This window comes from Castor canadensis, chromosome 4, assembly GCF_047511655.1.
Source record: "Castor canadensis chromosome 4, mCasCan1.hap1v2, whole genome shotgun sequence".
In the NCBI taxonomy this organism is placed as follows: Eukaryota; Metazoa; Chordata; class Mammalia; order Rodentia; family Castoridae; genus Castor; species Castor canadensis.
The window spans coordinates 176,346,639-176,360,544 of record NC_133389.1 but is presented as its reverse complement, the minus strand read 5'-3'; the positions used below and the strand labels follow the sequence as shown (position 1 = coordinate 176,360,544).

At 44.0% G+C, this 13,906-nt stretch overlaps 2 protein-coding genes across 22 annotated transcripts in view; one reads left to right on the top strand and one right to left on the bottom strand.

Annotated features, from left to right (window-relative positions):
* The window catches only part of Fbxo36 (F-box protein 36), a 114,057-nt gene extending 112,255 nt beyond the window's left edge, over positions 1-1,802 (bottom strand). For all 5 annotated transcript variants that reach the window (XM_074071942.1, XM_074071944.1, XM_074071943.1 and 2 more), the window contains exon 1: positions 1,666-1,802. In XM_074071942.1, the coding sequence (XP_073928043.1) occupies positions 1,666-1,761 (96 nt within the window). In that variant the 5' untranslated portion in view covers positions 1,762-1,802. The remainder of the gene's footprint in view (positions 1-1,665) is intronic.
* Positions 1,379-13,906, top strand: part of Trip12 (thyroid hormone receptor interactor 12) — a 144,052-nt gene continuing 131,524 nt past the window's right edge. For 13 of the 17 annotated variants that reach the window (XM_074071935.1, XM_074071936.1, XM_074071934.1 and 10 more), the window contains exon 1: positions 2,245-2,401. The gene's annotated coding sequence lies outside the window, so the exon portion shown is untranslated. Of the gene's footprint in view, positions 1,514-1,840; positions 1,865-2,244; positions 2,402-2,558; positions 2,716-2,875; positions 3,030-13,906 lie in introns of those variants that run through there. The other 4 variants (XM_074071922.1, XM_074071923.1, XM_074071920.1 and 1 more) reach the window with 4 other exon arrangements.

Here is a 13,906-nt window from a genome sequence, read left to right as displayed (position 1 = left end):
AAAAAAAGAAAAAGATTAAGAATATTGGGAGGATGAGGGGAAGCTTTCATAAAATTAGATTAGCAAGTGTTCGAGTTAGACTCAGGAACCAAATCTGAAGCACCCCAACAGAAGTGTTCTGGAGGTAAAGCAATCCCAGGAGCTCTCCTAAAATTAATTTAGTAAAATAAAAAGGCAAGCAGTCAGTCAATTTGTTGGGGTTTATATCAGAGTGGGTGTGTCACACTTGGGATACCAGACCCTCAGAGAAAATGCTCAAAAGAACAGTTTTAAAGACAGAGTACGAAAAAGGCTGAATAGTAAAAATGAGAACATTCTAACATTCCAATCTTAATTGCAATAGACGAAAATAGTGACAGGATTAGAGGATACCACCATGCTTTTGATCACTCATGTCAGAAAGGCAAGAGCTATTATGCTCATAGATCTTAATAGAAAAGTCAAATGATTCTTCTAAAGATGTTCAAAAAAGGGTGCACTTCAACATTTAAGAAATCTCAAAGGCCTGGGGGTGTAGCATGCCCAAGGCCCTGGGTTCTATCCCAATGTAGAAACAAAACAAACCAACCAAAAACCCAGAATTTGTAAAAATTCCTTAAAAATTAAAAAAAAAAAAAAACCCTTGCAAGGCTGATACTACGCTTGTACTATTTCTACATTTTAGAATTCAAAAGTAAAATATGCACGGTACTACTTCTATTTCGAAAGACACTTTTTTAAAGATGTAAGAAAATGTCACTGCTCTTTTGTCTGCGAGCGCCTAGGGAGACAGAGGGGCTCGTCAGTCTCCACACCCGAATCTTACACGGTTGTGAATCTCGCCTTACAGGAATTCCATCCGTGAAAAGTGCAAGGTGCACGAATGGCTTAGTGACCGGCGTCAGAAACGTGTTCCCGGCTCAACTCCATCATGTCCCGGGCACAGTAAATCACCCCAAACCCACCCTTACAACCAAAATAGTCACAAAAACAGGCCAACAGTTGCTTTACTCCTGCGATAACACGACCCGCTCTTACTGTAGTGGAGCAGATGTCATTACGGGTGGGGCTGACGCGCAGAGCAGCTGGAACGTGTTTGTGCCACCCCCCCGCCGCACACTTTCAACGGGACAGAAGGGGCTCCACCAAGGTAAGGGGCCGCGCCCTAACGACCCGCTCCTGCCAGAAATAAGGAAGTTTACAAGGGGCCGCGGGCACGCCCGCAGGCCACCGCGAGGTTTGTAAACAACTCCGACGGATTAGGTCCTACCCTGGAAAAGAGACCGTGCCTCCCCCTCCCCTGCCGGCTCCTCCTCGGGACACTTGGCTGAGCCTTTCTTTCCCTCCTTCCGACGCGGAGGCGAGGCGGCGCGCTAGCGGAGACGCCCGTTTCTCCCGACGCGCGGAGGGCACGCTGCGGGCAGGAAGCCGGGGAGGCACCAAGGCGCGGGCAGCACGGTGGCGAGGCAAGGAAGGCCCACCCGGGACGCGCCGGCCTCGGGGGGAGAACGAGCACGGGGTCCGCCGGGCCGAGGTGACGAGGGAGAGCTCTTGCTCAGATCCGGGACAACACAGGGCGCTTCCGTCCGGGCACGGTTGCTCTCGGCCTAACGCGGCTCGCCTTACGGGGCCCAGCCGGGAGGGGCAGGGAGTTAGGAAGGAGGGTAAACCGAGCCTCGCACTTGCCTGAGAGCGGGTGACCAACAACTGGTAATAGTTCTTGCTCGGCGCCTGGCCTTGTCTTACAATTTCGAAAAGAGTCTCCGGCAGCCACGACGCCATCTTGGGACGCCACAGCCGTCGCTAGGACAACCAGGAAGAGGCGGGGCTTGACGGGGTCAGGGGGCCAGAGCCTTCGTTTAAACCGAACCCCGCTTTTGAGCCGGTAGGAGGTGTTTCGAACTCGGGGTGATCGTTCCCTTTTCAGAGGTCACAAGGAACCTTGAACCGTGCAATTTCCATATCCAGGTCCCGGGTGACCCGAAGGGGAATTAGTTCCTGCTGCCACGGAGGGGAGGGGGTGACCCCGGCGGAGGGATACCGAGCGGAGTCCCACAGTCTCCTTCCTGGTCCCTCGAAGAGATCGTGAGGCGATCGGAGGCCCCTGGGAGACTTGAGCAGGGCGCTAGGGAGGGAGGGGCGAAGTGATGGGACGTGAGTAGGCAGCGGGGCCGGTCCCACGGCCCAGGCCGACAGCCGGAGCCGGGGGATAAAGTAGTTCCCACAGGGTGTTGGAGCGGGCGGGGAGGGAGGCGGCGCGGGCGGAGGCGCACGCCGGGCGCGGTGCTGCGGCTCAGCTGATAATTGAAGGGACCCGAGGAGCCGCAGCCGCCGCCGCCGCCGCTGGGGGGGGGTGGGGGGAACGAGTGGAAGTTGCTGCCGTGCCACCGAGTCCGGACCGGAGACTTTGGGGCCTAACTAGGTAATTGGGGCGCAGTTGCGAGCGGCGGGGACAGGCCTGGGGGGAGGGGGCCGTGCTGCGGGGTGGGGGGGGTGACGGTGTGTGTGAGGGGGGAGGAGCTGGAACAGAAAAGTCCCAGGAAGCCCGGTTGTGTCATCGCCGCGATTCGGCTCCCGCTTGGCCTGTCCCCAGCGGCGGTGGCGGCGGCGGCGGCTGCGGAAGGACCGGTCGGGGGGGTGACGGGCGAGGCGCTCGAGGAAGACCGCCGCCTGAGGGACCCGGGCCGGCGGGAGCAAGGGGGTCGCTGGGTCCCCCCTCTGGTCCCCCGCAATGAGGTGGGCCCTTCACGGAACCAGGGCAGGGCGTGCGGGTCTTGGGGTGCCCAGTGAGGAGCCTGGGGGGGCCGGAAGTGGGCTTTGAAGCTTTGGAGGGCGTCTAGGAAGAGAGAAAGTGGGGGGCCGGAAGTGCAGGTGGGGGGTGTGAAGACAGCCAGGGTTCCCCGGAAATGGGACGGGGGGCCCGGAAACCGGGAGAGGGAGGCTCCGGGCCGGGGACGGCCCGGAAATGGAAACTAGGGAGCCGCTGGAGTGACAACAGTTGTGGGAAGCGAGGGTCAGAGGAGCGACAGGCCGAGTGACTGGGGACCGCGGTAAAGGGTTTGCTGGCCGCGGGGACGGTTGGGGCGGCGGGCGGCGGCGCGGGGCGGCGGGCGAGCCGGGGAAGTTGAGGCTGAGGGAGGGCGGCGGCGGCGCCGCCTGTCGGGGGACGCGGAGGCCCCGAAACTTGCCCGGGAGGAGCGGCGCATCCGCTGAAGTGGACGCGAGGGGAGGCTGGTGGGCTGGGGAGGGGTGGGCCGAGTGTCACCTCAGCCGATCGCATCCAGGCGAGTCAGGCGATTAACTTGTTTGTCCTGGGTTACATAAAACCTGTTCCGGCGCGTGGCGGGCCGAGGCGGGTGGGTTTCCAGCGCGGAAACAAGTTAGAGGGTGTGAAATCCCCAGCCTGCTGCCCCGCGTCTCTCCCGCCTCTGATGGAGAGGAGGAATCCTTACTTAGCCAGAAGGGAGAAAATTCCCTGGAAATGAAAAATGATGGGGTGTGGGGCGGGGAGGAGGGCTCGCTTGGGGTGCGGGGGTCGGTTGGTTCCGCTGTCCGGGCCGCCGCCGCGAGGCCTGGGCGACGGCCTGGCTTCGGTTCCCCTCGAGAATCTCGCCAGATGATTTTGACGTTTCAATCCGCAAAGACCGGGCAAGTTGAGGCTAAGAACCTCTTCTCTGAAAACAAAACAAAAATACGTGGTAGAAAGTTGAAAGCGCTATTGAGTGGGGTAAAAAACCGACGCCGGGAACAAAGGTCCTAGTTGTGTTAGGAAAAAGCCAAGGGGCCTGTATTTGAGGCCTTGTGTGTCGCATTTACAAGGGGGGGTGGAGAGGGAAATTAGGAATGAGGAGTGGAGTTATCACAGGGTTACAGAAAATAAATTGTAGGGGGCTTTATTGAGGTTTATTTTCACATGTAGAGCCCTCGATCTCTACTAGGTTAAACAGTTACTAAATTCTCTAGAAGTACTGACCTGGTGTGGATTTCTGTCATCTTTGTGAAATTGGGAAGGTTTTATTTTAAAGAGAGCACATCAACCTGCTTAAAGTTTGTGGACTTTGTGTATGTCTGCCTTTCTATGAATGTACTGATACCCATAAGAGTTGCAGAACTGTGATTAAGATTATCATTGTTTACATCTGTTAAAGAGTTTTTCAGGAGCTTGAGTACTTTTTAAATCTTCTCAGCTGACATTTACTATTTAGTTTGGTCAGGCATTTTGGTTTAATTTTTTTCATTTACTTTCTAAAACTTTGATTTCTTGGCATTAAGAGTTCCAGGAGGTACTCTTTGTTGGTTTTTTTTTTTTTACTTTGTTTTGATGGTACTGAGGTTTGAATTCTACCACTTGAGCCACATCCCCCCCAACCCTCTTAGAAGGCATATAGTAAAACTATCAGATGGGATGCTACATAGACTAGAGTAAAATCAGTCTTTCACTCAACAATGTAAATTTGGAGTAATGTTTGCTTTGCTATTCTGACTTTTAAGATTATTGATTTTATGTTATCCAGATAAGGTTTTATGATCCTACATCATTTTAGCAAAGACAACACTTCACTGGCTTGAAAATTCACACACTTGCCAGTTAATAACTGTGTGATCTTGAGCTGGTTACTTAACCTCTCTGGCCTCCATTTACTTTATCTTTAAAATGGGGATGGGTGATCTATTTTATCACCGGGTTGTTTTGGTGAGACACAGCAAATGCATTGACAGTGGAAAAAAAACCAGAAGTGCTAAGTAAATATATTATTGTTAACTTGAGAAAATTGCAGTAGTATTTTTTAAGTCATTATAAAAAGGTACAGCTTTTCACCAGTGGGATGGTAGTCATCTTTGTTTTGTTTTTGGTGGTGCTGGGGTTTGAACTCAGGGCCTCATCCTTTCTAGGCAGATGCTGTAACACTTGAGCCACTCTACCTACCAGCCTTGTAGTCCTCATCTGTAAGGGATGGGTGTTGAAATTATGCAGCATAGCATTTTATAATTAGATATTGCTGCTTAATTGGTAATGAAACTTGGGCCCAAATTTTGTCTGGTAAGTAAATTTTTTTTTTTTTAAACTCTGCATCAGCAGGCCAGATACTTTTTTTTTTTAACATATGTCCTACTGACCAAACCCTATTTAGAAAAACTTGAGACATAGTTCTGTGTGTTTTTATTATTAACAAAATTTGTACGTATTCTGGGTTTGTGGCTCTTATCAAATTAACTTTCTAATGTCAGAAATTACAATTAAGGAAAATTGTTTCTGAATGTTGGTCTCTGTTTTTTTTACAGAATCTAGGGAGCTTTTTTCTTCCCCTTTGAAGTGGATGAGTGGGGATTTTTTTTTTTTCTTTTAGCTGATACGGTACCAGTTGCTCCTTTATCCCCTGTTTGAGAAGGTAATGTAATGGACTCTAGTCAAGATAGCAACCTACTGTTGCTTTTCATCTTCACTCAAGTCATTTCTTGCTGTTGCCAACCTGAAATGCACTTTTCCCTCATTTAAATCAAACAAGCATCTACTATGTCCAGAGTAATCTGGTAGGCAGAAACTGCAAAGAACAATTTAACCTCATCCCTTCAGCTCACTTCAAACTGCTTTCTACCCTGTGATTTTTCTCCCTTGTGTTTCTAGGTTATCTGTATGTGCTTTGTTTCTGGATTACAGTGCTGCATCTGTTGATTTGTTGCTTTTGTTTCCTCCATCTGTGATGGTTACAGGCTACCTGAAGGCAAGGATTATCTCAAATCATGGTGGTATGCTGATGGTGTCCTGGATCAGTAACATTAGCCTGGTCTTGTCAAATATGCAACCAGTCTCCTGCTTGGGTGGGTTCTTGGCCCCAACAGATTCTTCAGACGCTTTCTGTGGCCTCTTCGCATCTCCTCTTGCTAATGTGCCATAAGAGTGCTTGTCACTGTTACATTAAGCCAGTGGATTATTCTGTCCTTTTTTTGCTTTTTTTTTTGTTTTTGTTTTTTTTTTAAATGAGACAGGATCTCACTATGTATCCCTATAGCCCAGGATCACCTCAGGTTCGGAATCCTACTGCCTCAGCCTCCTGAGTGCTCAAATTACAGTCGTGAGCCACTGTGGCCCGCTCTATGCCTCTTTTTCTGTAGGCCAAGCTGCAAGTGACAGGGCCAAGCCTGAAGGGAGTCCAGGCCAGACAGTTAGTTAGCGTAAGAGTCTGGTGAATGTTACATAAGTGTAATATGTAGATTATTGTGCAGTTTGATGCTTGTAGTTAAGATGTAAGCTTTACATTCGTTTACTAGCAGTTCTTCATGTTCTCTACCTGTCTGCTAGGTTACTTTGTACATCATGGGTACTTGCTGCTGTTAGTGGTAAAAAGAGAAGTAGTATACTGATGCTGGACCAGTCTCTTGATTTTTAGGTAAAATTTAATTTGTCAATGTGTTATATTTGAAAAAAATGCAGTTCTTTAATTAAACCTATCTTACTGATAAGTTCAGATTATTAGCAAAGAAAGTTATTTCCTAGACCAAAATGTCTTTTCAGTAGTTTTTCCTCAAGCCAGATGCGGGTGGCTCACAGCTGTAATCCTAGCTACTCAGGAGGCAGAGATAAGGAGGATTGAGGTTCAGAGCCAGCCCCAGGCACATAGTTCTTGAGACACTATCTCAAAAAAGCCCATCCCAGAAAAAGGGCTGGTGGAGTGGCTCAAATGGCAGAGTGCCTGCCTAGCAAGCATGAGGCCCTGAGTTCAAACCCATATCACCAAAAAAAAAAAAAGTTTTATTTTGGTTGTTTCTGGTTTCTTTAAATTGGATTGAAAAAGGAAGTCATTTACTTTTATTTATTTATTGTTAGGCAGGTGCTCTACTGCCTTAGTCATTCCACCAGCTCTTTTTTGCTCTTAGGAATTTATTCAGGCTTACCTTCTTTGTGTTGAGTGTGCGGAAGCTGTTGGTAATAGTTTTGTGGTTGTGGTTGATTTAAAATGTCATTCTAGTGGCAGAGAGCAAAAAAGCAGCCTGCTGCTCTTGTATTTTTAAACAGCACTGTATCTGATTTGAAGGGAAAAGGCTTGGGTTCTAGTCTTGTCTATGCCATTCTTTGACTTTGGGCAAAAGTCTGTGTGTTTCAAGTGCCTTCAAAAAATGTGGTTATTACCACTGAACCTGGAGTTGATTCTCATTTGTATAGTCAACACTAGGAGAATAGACTACACAGATGCATTGAACACAAGACCCTGGACTTCTTCATTGTAGCCTTGGCCATTGCCTCTTAACACTCTTGCACCTCGATTGTCCTCTGTTACATATGTAAATACCCTACTTGAAAGTATCGGAGTGGGTAGTGGTAGTCCTTAGTTGATTATGAATTCTTTGGAGGCAGGGTTCTTGCCTTTACTCCTAGAATCTGGCATTACAGGCCCATAATGGGAATTTTAAAAATGTTTTTGAGAATAAAATCAGATATTGTTAAGTAAAGTGTTTTTATTAATGCTTTTAATGCTTTTTTTAATGCTTTGATTGATGTTCTCATCCACATTCTACATCACTGTTAATACCAAAATGATTTTAGGAGGTATTTATTTATTTATTTATTTATTTATTTGATGGTACTTGGCCTTTAACTCCAGGCCTACACCTTGAACCACTCCACCAGCCTTTGTGTGTGTGTGTGTGTATGTGTGTTGTGTGATGGGTTTTTTGAGATAGGGTCTCATGAACTATTTGCCTGGGCTGGCTTCGAACTATGATCCTCCTGATCTCTGCCTCCTAAGTAGCTAGGATTTACAGGGGTGAGAGCCACTAGTGCCTGGCAGGTTTTTTTTTTTGTTTTTTTTTTTTTATCTTTTTATTGAGACAGTCTCATTATGTCCAGGCAGGCCTTGAAGTCTCCATCCTCCTGTCTGTGCCTCCCAAGTGCTGGGATTACAGATGTGTAGCACTATGCCTGGCTGATTTTGGGAGCTTTTAATTTTTGATATATACTCTAGAGATTGTAAGTTGCTTTTAAAAATGTTTAAAAAATATCAGGGTAAGCCATTTCATATTATTATTATCCATTGTGTACATATAATGGATTTTTTTTCCATTTGTTTTTGTGACAAGGTCTCACCATGTTGTCCAGACTAGTCTCCAACTTGTGGGTTTAGGCGATCCTCTCACCTCAGCCTTCCATATAGCTGGAACTACAGACGTGTACTACCATACCTGACTTAATACTTGATTGTTTAAAAGCTACATAAGAGACCTAAATATGTTTGGGTACAATCTGAAATGATTGGTATTTCCAACCAATTTATAGTGTTTTGCATCATTTTAGTTTTTGTTTCTTTTTAGAGAAGATGCATTTATATTTATAAATATGGTGCTATTGCCCATCCATGGGTTTTGAAGGCTATTTATAACCTGAAGTGTCTGTCTACAAGCTTTCAAGACTTGAAGTTACAGCATTTCGGTTGTGTATTTTAATCAAGTTGTTGGCTATCTTAACCAACGAGTTCTACCCTGACTTTGAGACTCCTACTTATTCTACCCGTGGGCGGCACTCTGAATAGATAGATATGTCTTGTGCTGTCTTCATGAGGCCGATTAACTCTAGTTGAAGTCCTTGCGCTGGTAAACATTTGATGCTGTGGAAACCCAAAGTAAGTTTTTACTGAGAGCCCATCTGAAATTCACTATTGAGTTGTAATTTAAGCTGCTTTGTGTCCTTACAGAGCAGGTTCAGGGTGATCATATGGAAGGCCTCCCTCTCTTTTCCCTTCAAAAACCAACTCTTGTAGTTGCCTTGTAAATAGCGAATATATGAAAATGCTTTTAACTTTTATGGCCTCCATGTTTGTAATTTTGTTGTTTGCATCCTTGGCTATAGTTAGATTGAACTGCTCTTTCTCTGAACACACTCAGGAACTTCTCAGTGCTCTTGATCTTGGTTTTATTTTGTCTACCGGAATTGATACCCCACCCCCATTTTGTACTTTTTATCGCTGTGTATGCACACTTAACTTTCTGGTAGTAGCCTCTGTAAGATTTTTACTTTTCACTTTCTTCTGTCTCTATAATATTTACTTAACTTAGGACAAACAATTTAAAGGCTTATTTTATTTTATTTTTTCCCTGAGACATGGTCTCATCATGTAATCCAGGCTTGCTGCCTCAGCCACCTGAGGCCTGAATCACAGGTGAGCACCATCAAGCTCGACTAGATCTTTGGCTTTTTGAGGATGCCGATCCCATTCTTCTGTCCTTACAGTGCCTAAACAGGCTCTTAACATAATTGTACATGATGTCAGCGATAGTTTTCTTTGGTGTGATATTTATTATATTGTGAAATAATACTAGCAGTGGCCATAGTTTACTGTTAACCTTGCTTGTTTTCATTTTCAGGGGCTGGTAGCTAAGTGTAGCCCATAAGTTTTCCAGAATTAGGCTTATTAAAATCAGCTACTTTTAAGTACCAGAATATTTTGGTAACTTGGTTCACACACACATTTTTTTTTTTTTTTTTGCGGTACTGGGGTTTGAACTCGGCCTCATGCTTGCTAGGCAAGTGCTCTACCACTTGAGCTACTCTGCCAACCCTGTTTTGTGTTGGGTATTTTCCGGATGGGTCTCATGAACTATATGCTTTGAACTGCAATTCTCCTGATCTCTGCCTCAGTAGCTAGGATTACAAACGTAAGCACTGTGCCTGGTTGGAAGCATCTTCACTATACAAATATTTCAGCAGCAGCTAATGATTACATATAAGGGCTATCCTCTTGGGTTGGGGGTACAGCTCAGTGGGTGAGCACTTGCCTACTATTTGTGAAGCACTGGTTCTGCCGCCAGCACTGAAAAAAAAATTTGAGGAGAGATGAGGTTTATTACGAGATCCCTTATCTTGAAATGAACTTTAGAGGAGTTCAAAGTTATGAAAATAGAATACATTTAATATGGTGCATATTTGTTATTCAGTATGAAGTTGAATTTTGTGCAGTGGGCATTCGGAAGTTAGAGATTCAAACTGAGGTTGAAGTTATTGAAGACTTGAAGAGAGAAGAGGGACTTGTGCTGGCCCTGATAGGTGTTAGTATAGAAGAATGGGAAGCTTAATTGTGACCACAGTCCAGTGGTAAGGCTAATGGGGCCTCTGCAGTAGAGGGTTCATACTTAATAACAGAAAATGTTGGTTGTGATTATTGTAATTTTTAAGTGGGAGATTAAGAAATGAATAATTCCAGCTACTCCAGAGGTTGAGGAAGGAGGACTGTAGTTCGAGGCCAGTCTGTCTCAGAAACAAGCCGGGCATGATGGTACACGCCCATGGACCTAAGTATAACTCTCTGGTTGGTGAAAGTTGGATGATCACGGTTCCAGGCCACCCTGAGCAAAGGTGGCACTGGGATAAAGTTAGCATGAGGCCCCTATCTGAAAAACAAACTAAAAATAAAAAGGACTGGGGGCACAGCTCAAGTGATGGAGCACTTGCCTAGCAAGCTTGAAGCAGTGAAACTACAGAAACACAAAAAATTTAAGAGCTAGGTGGGGTGACACACAATCTGTAGAAGATTGCATGTTCAAGCAGCCTGCACTACGTAGTGAGACCCTGTCTCAAAAAACCAAAGAGAAAAAAATTAGACAATATGAAAAAATTAAACTTATAAATGAAAAAGTAAAATAAAGGTACTTTTAGATTTTTAAAAATATTTTGTAAAGTTGCTTCCTCTTTCTAAGATTTTATATTTTGTGGTAAGTTTTATGATAAGCAGTGAAAAATATATTGGGCCAGGTGAAACTACAGAGGGTAACGAGCCCACAAGTTCAAGATCCATCTCAAACACCCCCACACATACCCGATGTGCATGCTGCAGACACCCCCACCACTACCCAAAGACAAAACTTACTACTCTGTTTTCTTGTTTAAAATATTTTGTTGAATAAGCAGGTACTTGTTAATTTTCTAAGTGACTCCCACCGGTCCTTTGTTCAGGCATAGAAGTTTTCTGTTAGGGGAACCTTGCAACCATTTTGTCTCAGCACATTCAATTATTGCTTATTCAAGTTTTTGTTTTTGTTTTTTTAATTTAGAGTCCTGCTTGAGACCTTATGCATATGTTTTTGAGTTGCCCACTCAGTAATTTGTTAACACAGGAAAAAAGTTTAAAAGAAAGGTCAATTATAGCTTAGAATTTTACATACTTTTGAAAAGTACAAATTTTACCCAATTTAATCAAATTAAGTACTTTAATAAAATACTTGCTTAGCACTCTAGTTGATGTCCTAGCAGACTGGTACTCTTTTACTATTCCCACCCCCTCCCCCTTTTTTTCTTTTGGCAGCACTGGGGTTTGAACTCTGGGCCTCACACATGTTAGGCAGGTGCTCTTACCATTTGAGCTACTTTGCCAGCCCTCTGTGATGGGTTTTTTGAGATAGGGTTTGCCCTGGGCTGGTTTTGAACCTCAGGCCTCCTGATCTCTGCCTCTTGAGTAGCTAGGATTATAGACGTGAGCTACTGGTGCTTGGTCTTTTTTTCTCCTTCTATTCTAGGCATCGAACCCAGCTCTTTGAGTATACTAGGTAAGCATTCTACCACTGAGCCACACATCCTGCCTACCTTTGTTACTTTTATAAAAGTATGCGCAACAGGATTTTGAGACAAATGAGGTTGGATCATAACTAAGAGAAAACGTAAAAAAAAAAAAATTAGCTTTTTTTAGTAGCTTTCATTTCCTTACATGTAAATATGTATGTTTTTCTTTTTTCTCTGAGACAGAGTCTCAGTATTTATCTCTGGTACCCTTGAACTGCCTCAGCCTCCTGAGTTACAGTTTTCTTTGGTTTTTCGTGATAGGGCTTACTATGTAGCTGAGACTAGCCTCTAACTCAGAGTTCTCCTACCTCAGCCTCCTGAGTGCTGTGAGGATTACAGGCGCATCCGCTACCATGTCCAGCCCTGGTCTATTTATTTTTGAGGCTTTGCTGATTGCAGTTTGAATTAATTTGATTCTCCATGTGGAAATAGGAAAGATGCTAGCTAGTAGTGTAATTTCATGACTCAATTACACCTACTTGTGAAATTAGGAAGACTGTGTAGTCTAACATTCATAGGATTTTATGGCCTTTAGAATAAAAGCACATGTGAAGTCTATATTTTTTACTCCTACAATAGCTAATAATCTTATTTTTCAGCTTCATGTTTTCACTTACCAAGCATTTTTCTCATTTCTTGTACCTGTATAAAGTGGCGTAGTTTCAAGAAGGAATTCCACCCTGACCCTTTCTCCCTCCATCCCAGATCCAAATGCATTTGTACCTTTCAGGAAGTGGAAACAATTAAGCTGATTTTTGAGAAGGTTTAGTAGTCTAAACTTTGTGATCAAATCTGCTGGCTAATTATTTCAGTTGTTACTAGGAACACATTTTAGCTTCAGAATACTTTTTTTAGAAAATTAAAAGAGTTCTAGAGTTCATCTCCTTTTTTTACTCCATTCTTTACCCTGCCTTTTGAAAAGTTTTGCCTTCCAGTTGCTTCTGTGAGGTAAGACTTGGGGAATTTCAACCTTTGGTGTGCACTGTAAGATAATCTGCTCCTGCCTCATCTAACCTTCTAGTATTACCTTTCAGCTGCCTGTATACAAGGCTATGCAATTCTCCCTCCCCCTCCCCCAGGCATCTTCTCCCTTAGAAATTTAAGGACTGAAAGGAATTAACAAGAGATGATAGCCCATCATTTGGATCTCTGTGGCACCTGTTTCAATTGCTACTCAGTATATTTCTTGAATTGGCAAAGTAATTGGTAAATTTATGTCTGGTAGAAGAACAGAATTCTTTGTCTACTTTAGGAAGACTTGTGTTTACTTATATTGACCTATGTGATTAATGCTTTGTTTCTTGTTATTGAGAAAGAAAATTAAGATCATCCAGAATTGCACGACTAACTTTGAAGATTTTACTATATTTTGAGAAACTTAGAATTTTTTTTCATGATACCTGCTGAGTTTTAAAATTTTAATGGGACAGTAAAAGATACGGAAAGTTTTCTAAGTGTTGTGAAGTTGGGACTGGCTTAATCTAGTTATTTTAAGGAATGTAAGAGGCAGGATTTAGTAAAAGAGCATTCTTAAAAATTCAGGATTTTGTTTTTTTCTGTTTTTAAGAACTAGTATTAGAATCATGACATAAGGAAAGAAATCTTGCTTTCAGCAACTGCTGCATTTGTTTTTTAAAGATGTGGCTTGAATTGCTTTTAGTAATACTCTGAAACCTGGAAAAGTGATCATTTAAGATCTGCTCTCAGTGAAGTTAGTCTAGCAGTGGAGATAGAATTAATGTATATGATAAACCAAATGATACATATTATTATACATACACATATTGGGGGGGTCTGGCAGTGGCTCAAATGGTAGAGTGCATTGTAGCAAGCCTGAGGCCCTGAGCTCAAATGCCAGCACCCAGCCCCCTTCCCCCCCAAAAAAATTACACATGTATGTTTTATTTTTTTGGTGTGATTGGGGTTTGCACTTAGGGTTTCCTGCTTGCAAAGCAGGTGCTCTACTGCTTAAGCCACACCTCCAGTCCATATTACTCTGGTTATTTTGGAGGGGGGTATCTCATTAACTATTTGCCTGGGCTGTTCTCGAACCATGATCCTTCTAATCCCAGCCTTCCAAGTAGCTGGGTTTATAGGCATGAGTCACTGGCGCCTGGCTTTAATTATACATATTTTTGAACACTTATTTCAAGCCCTAGGTCAAGATAGAAAGATACATAAAATACTGTCTTTGGCCTTGAGCTTATCACAGGGAGCATGATAACGTTGGGGTCAAAATTAATCATAAAAACTACTAAAGTGAATTCTGAGACGTTACTTAACATGCCTCATGAAGTGACCAACTCCTTGGTATAGAGGATATGGTGAGATTGGGGGCATGGCTCAAGTGTTAAAGTGCTTTCCCAGCAAACACTGACCCTG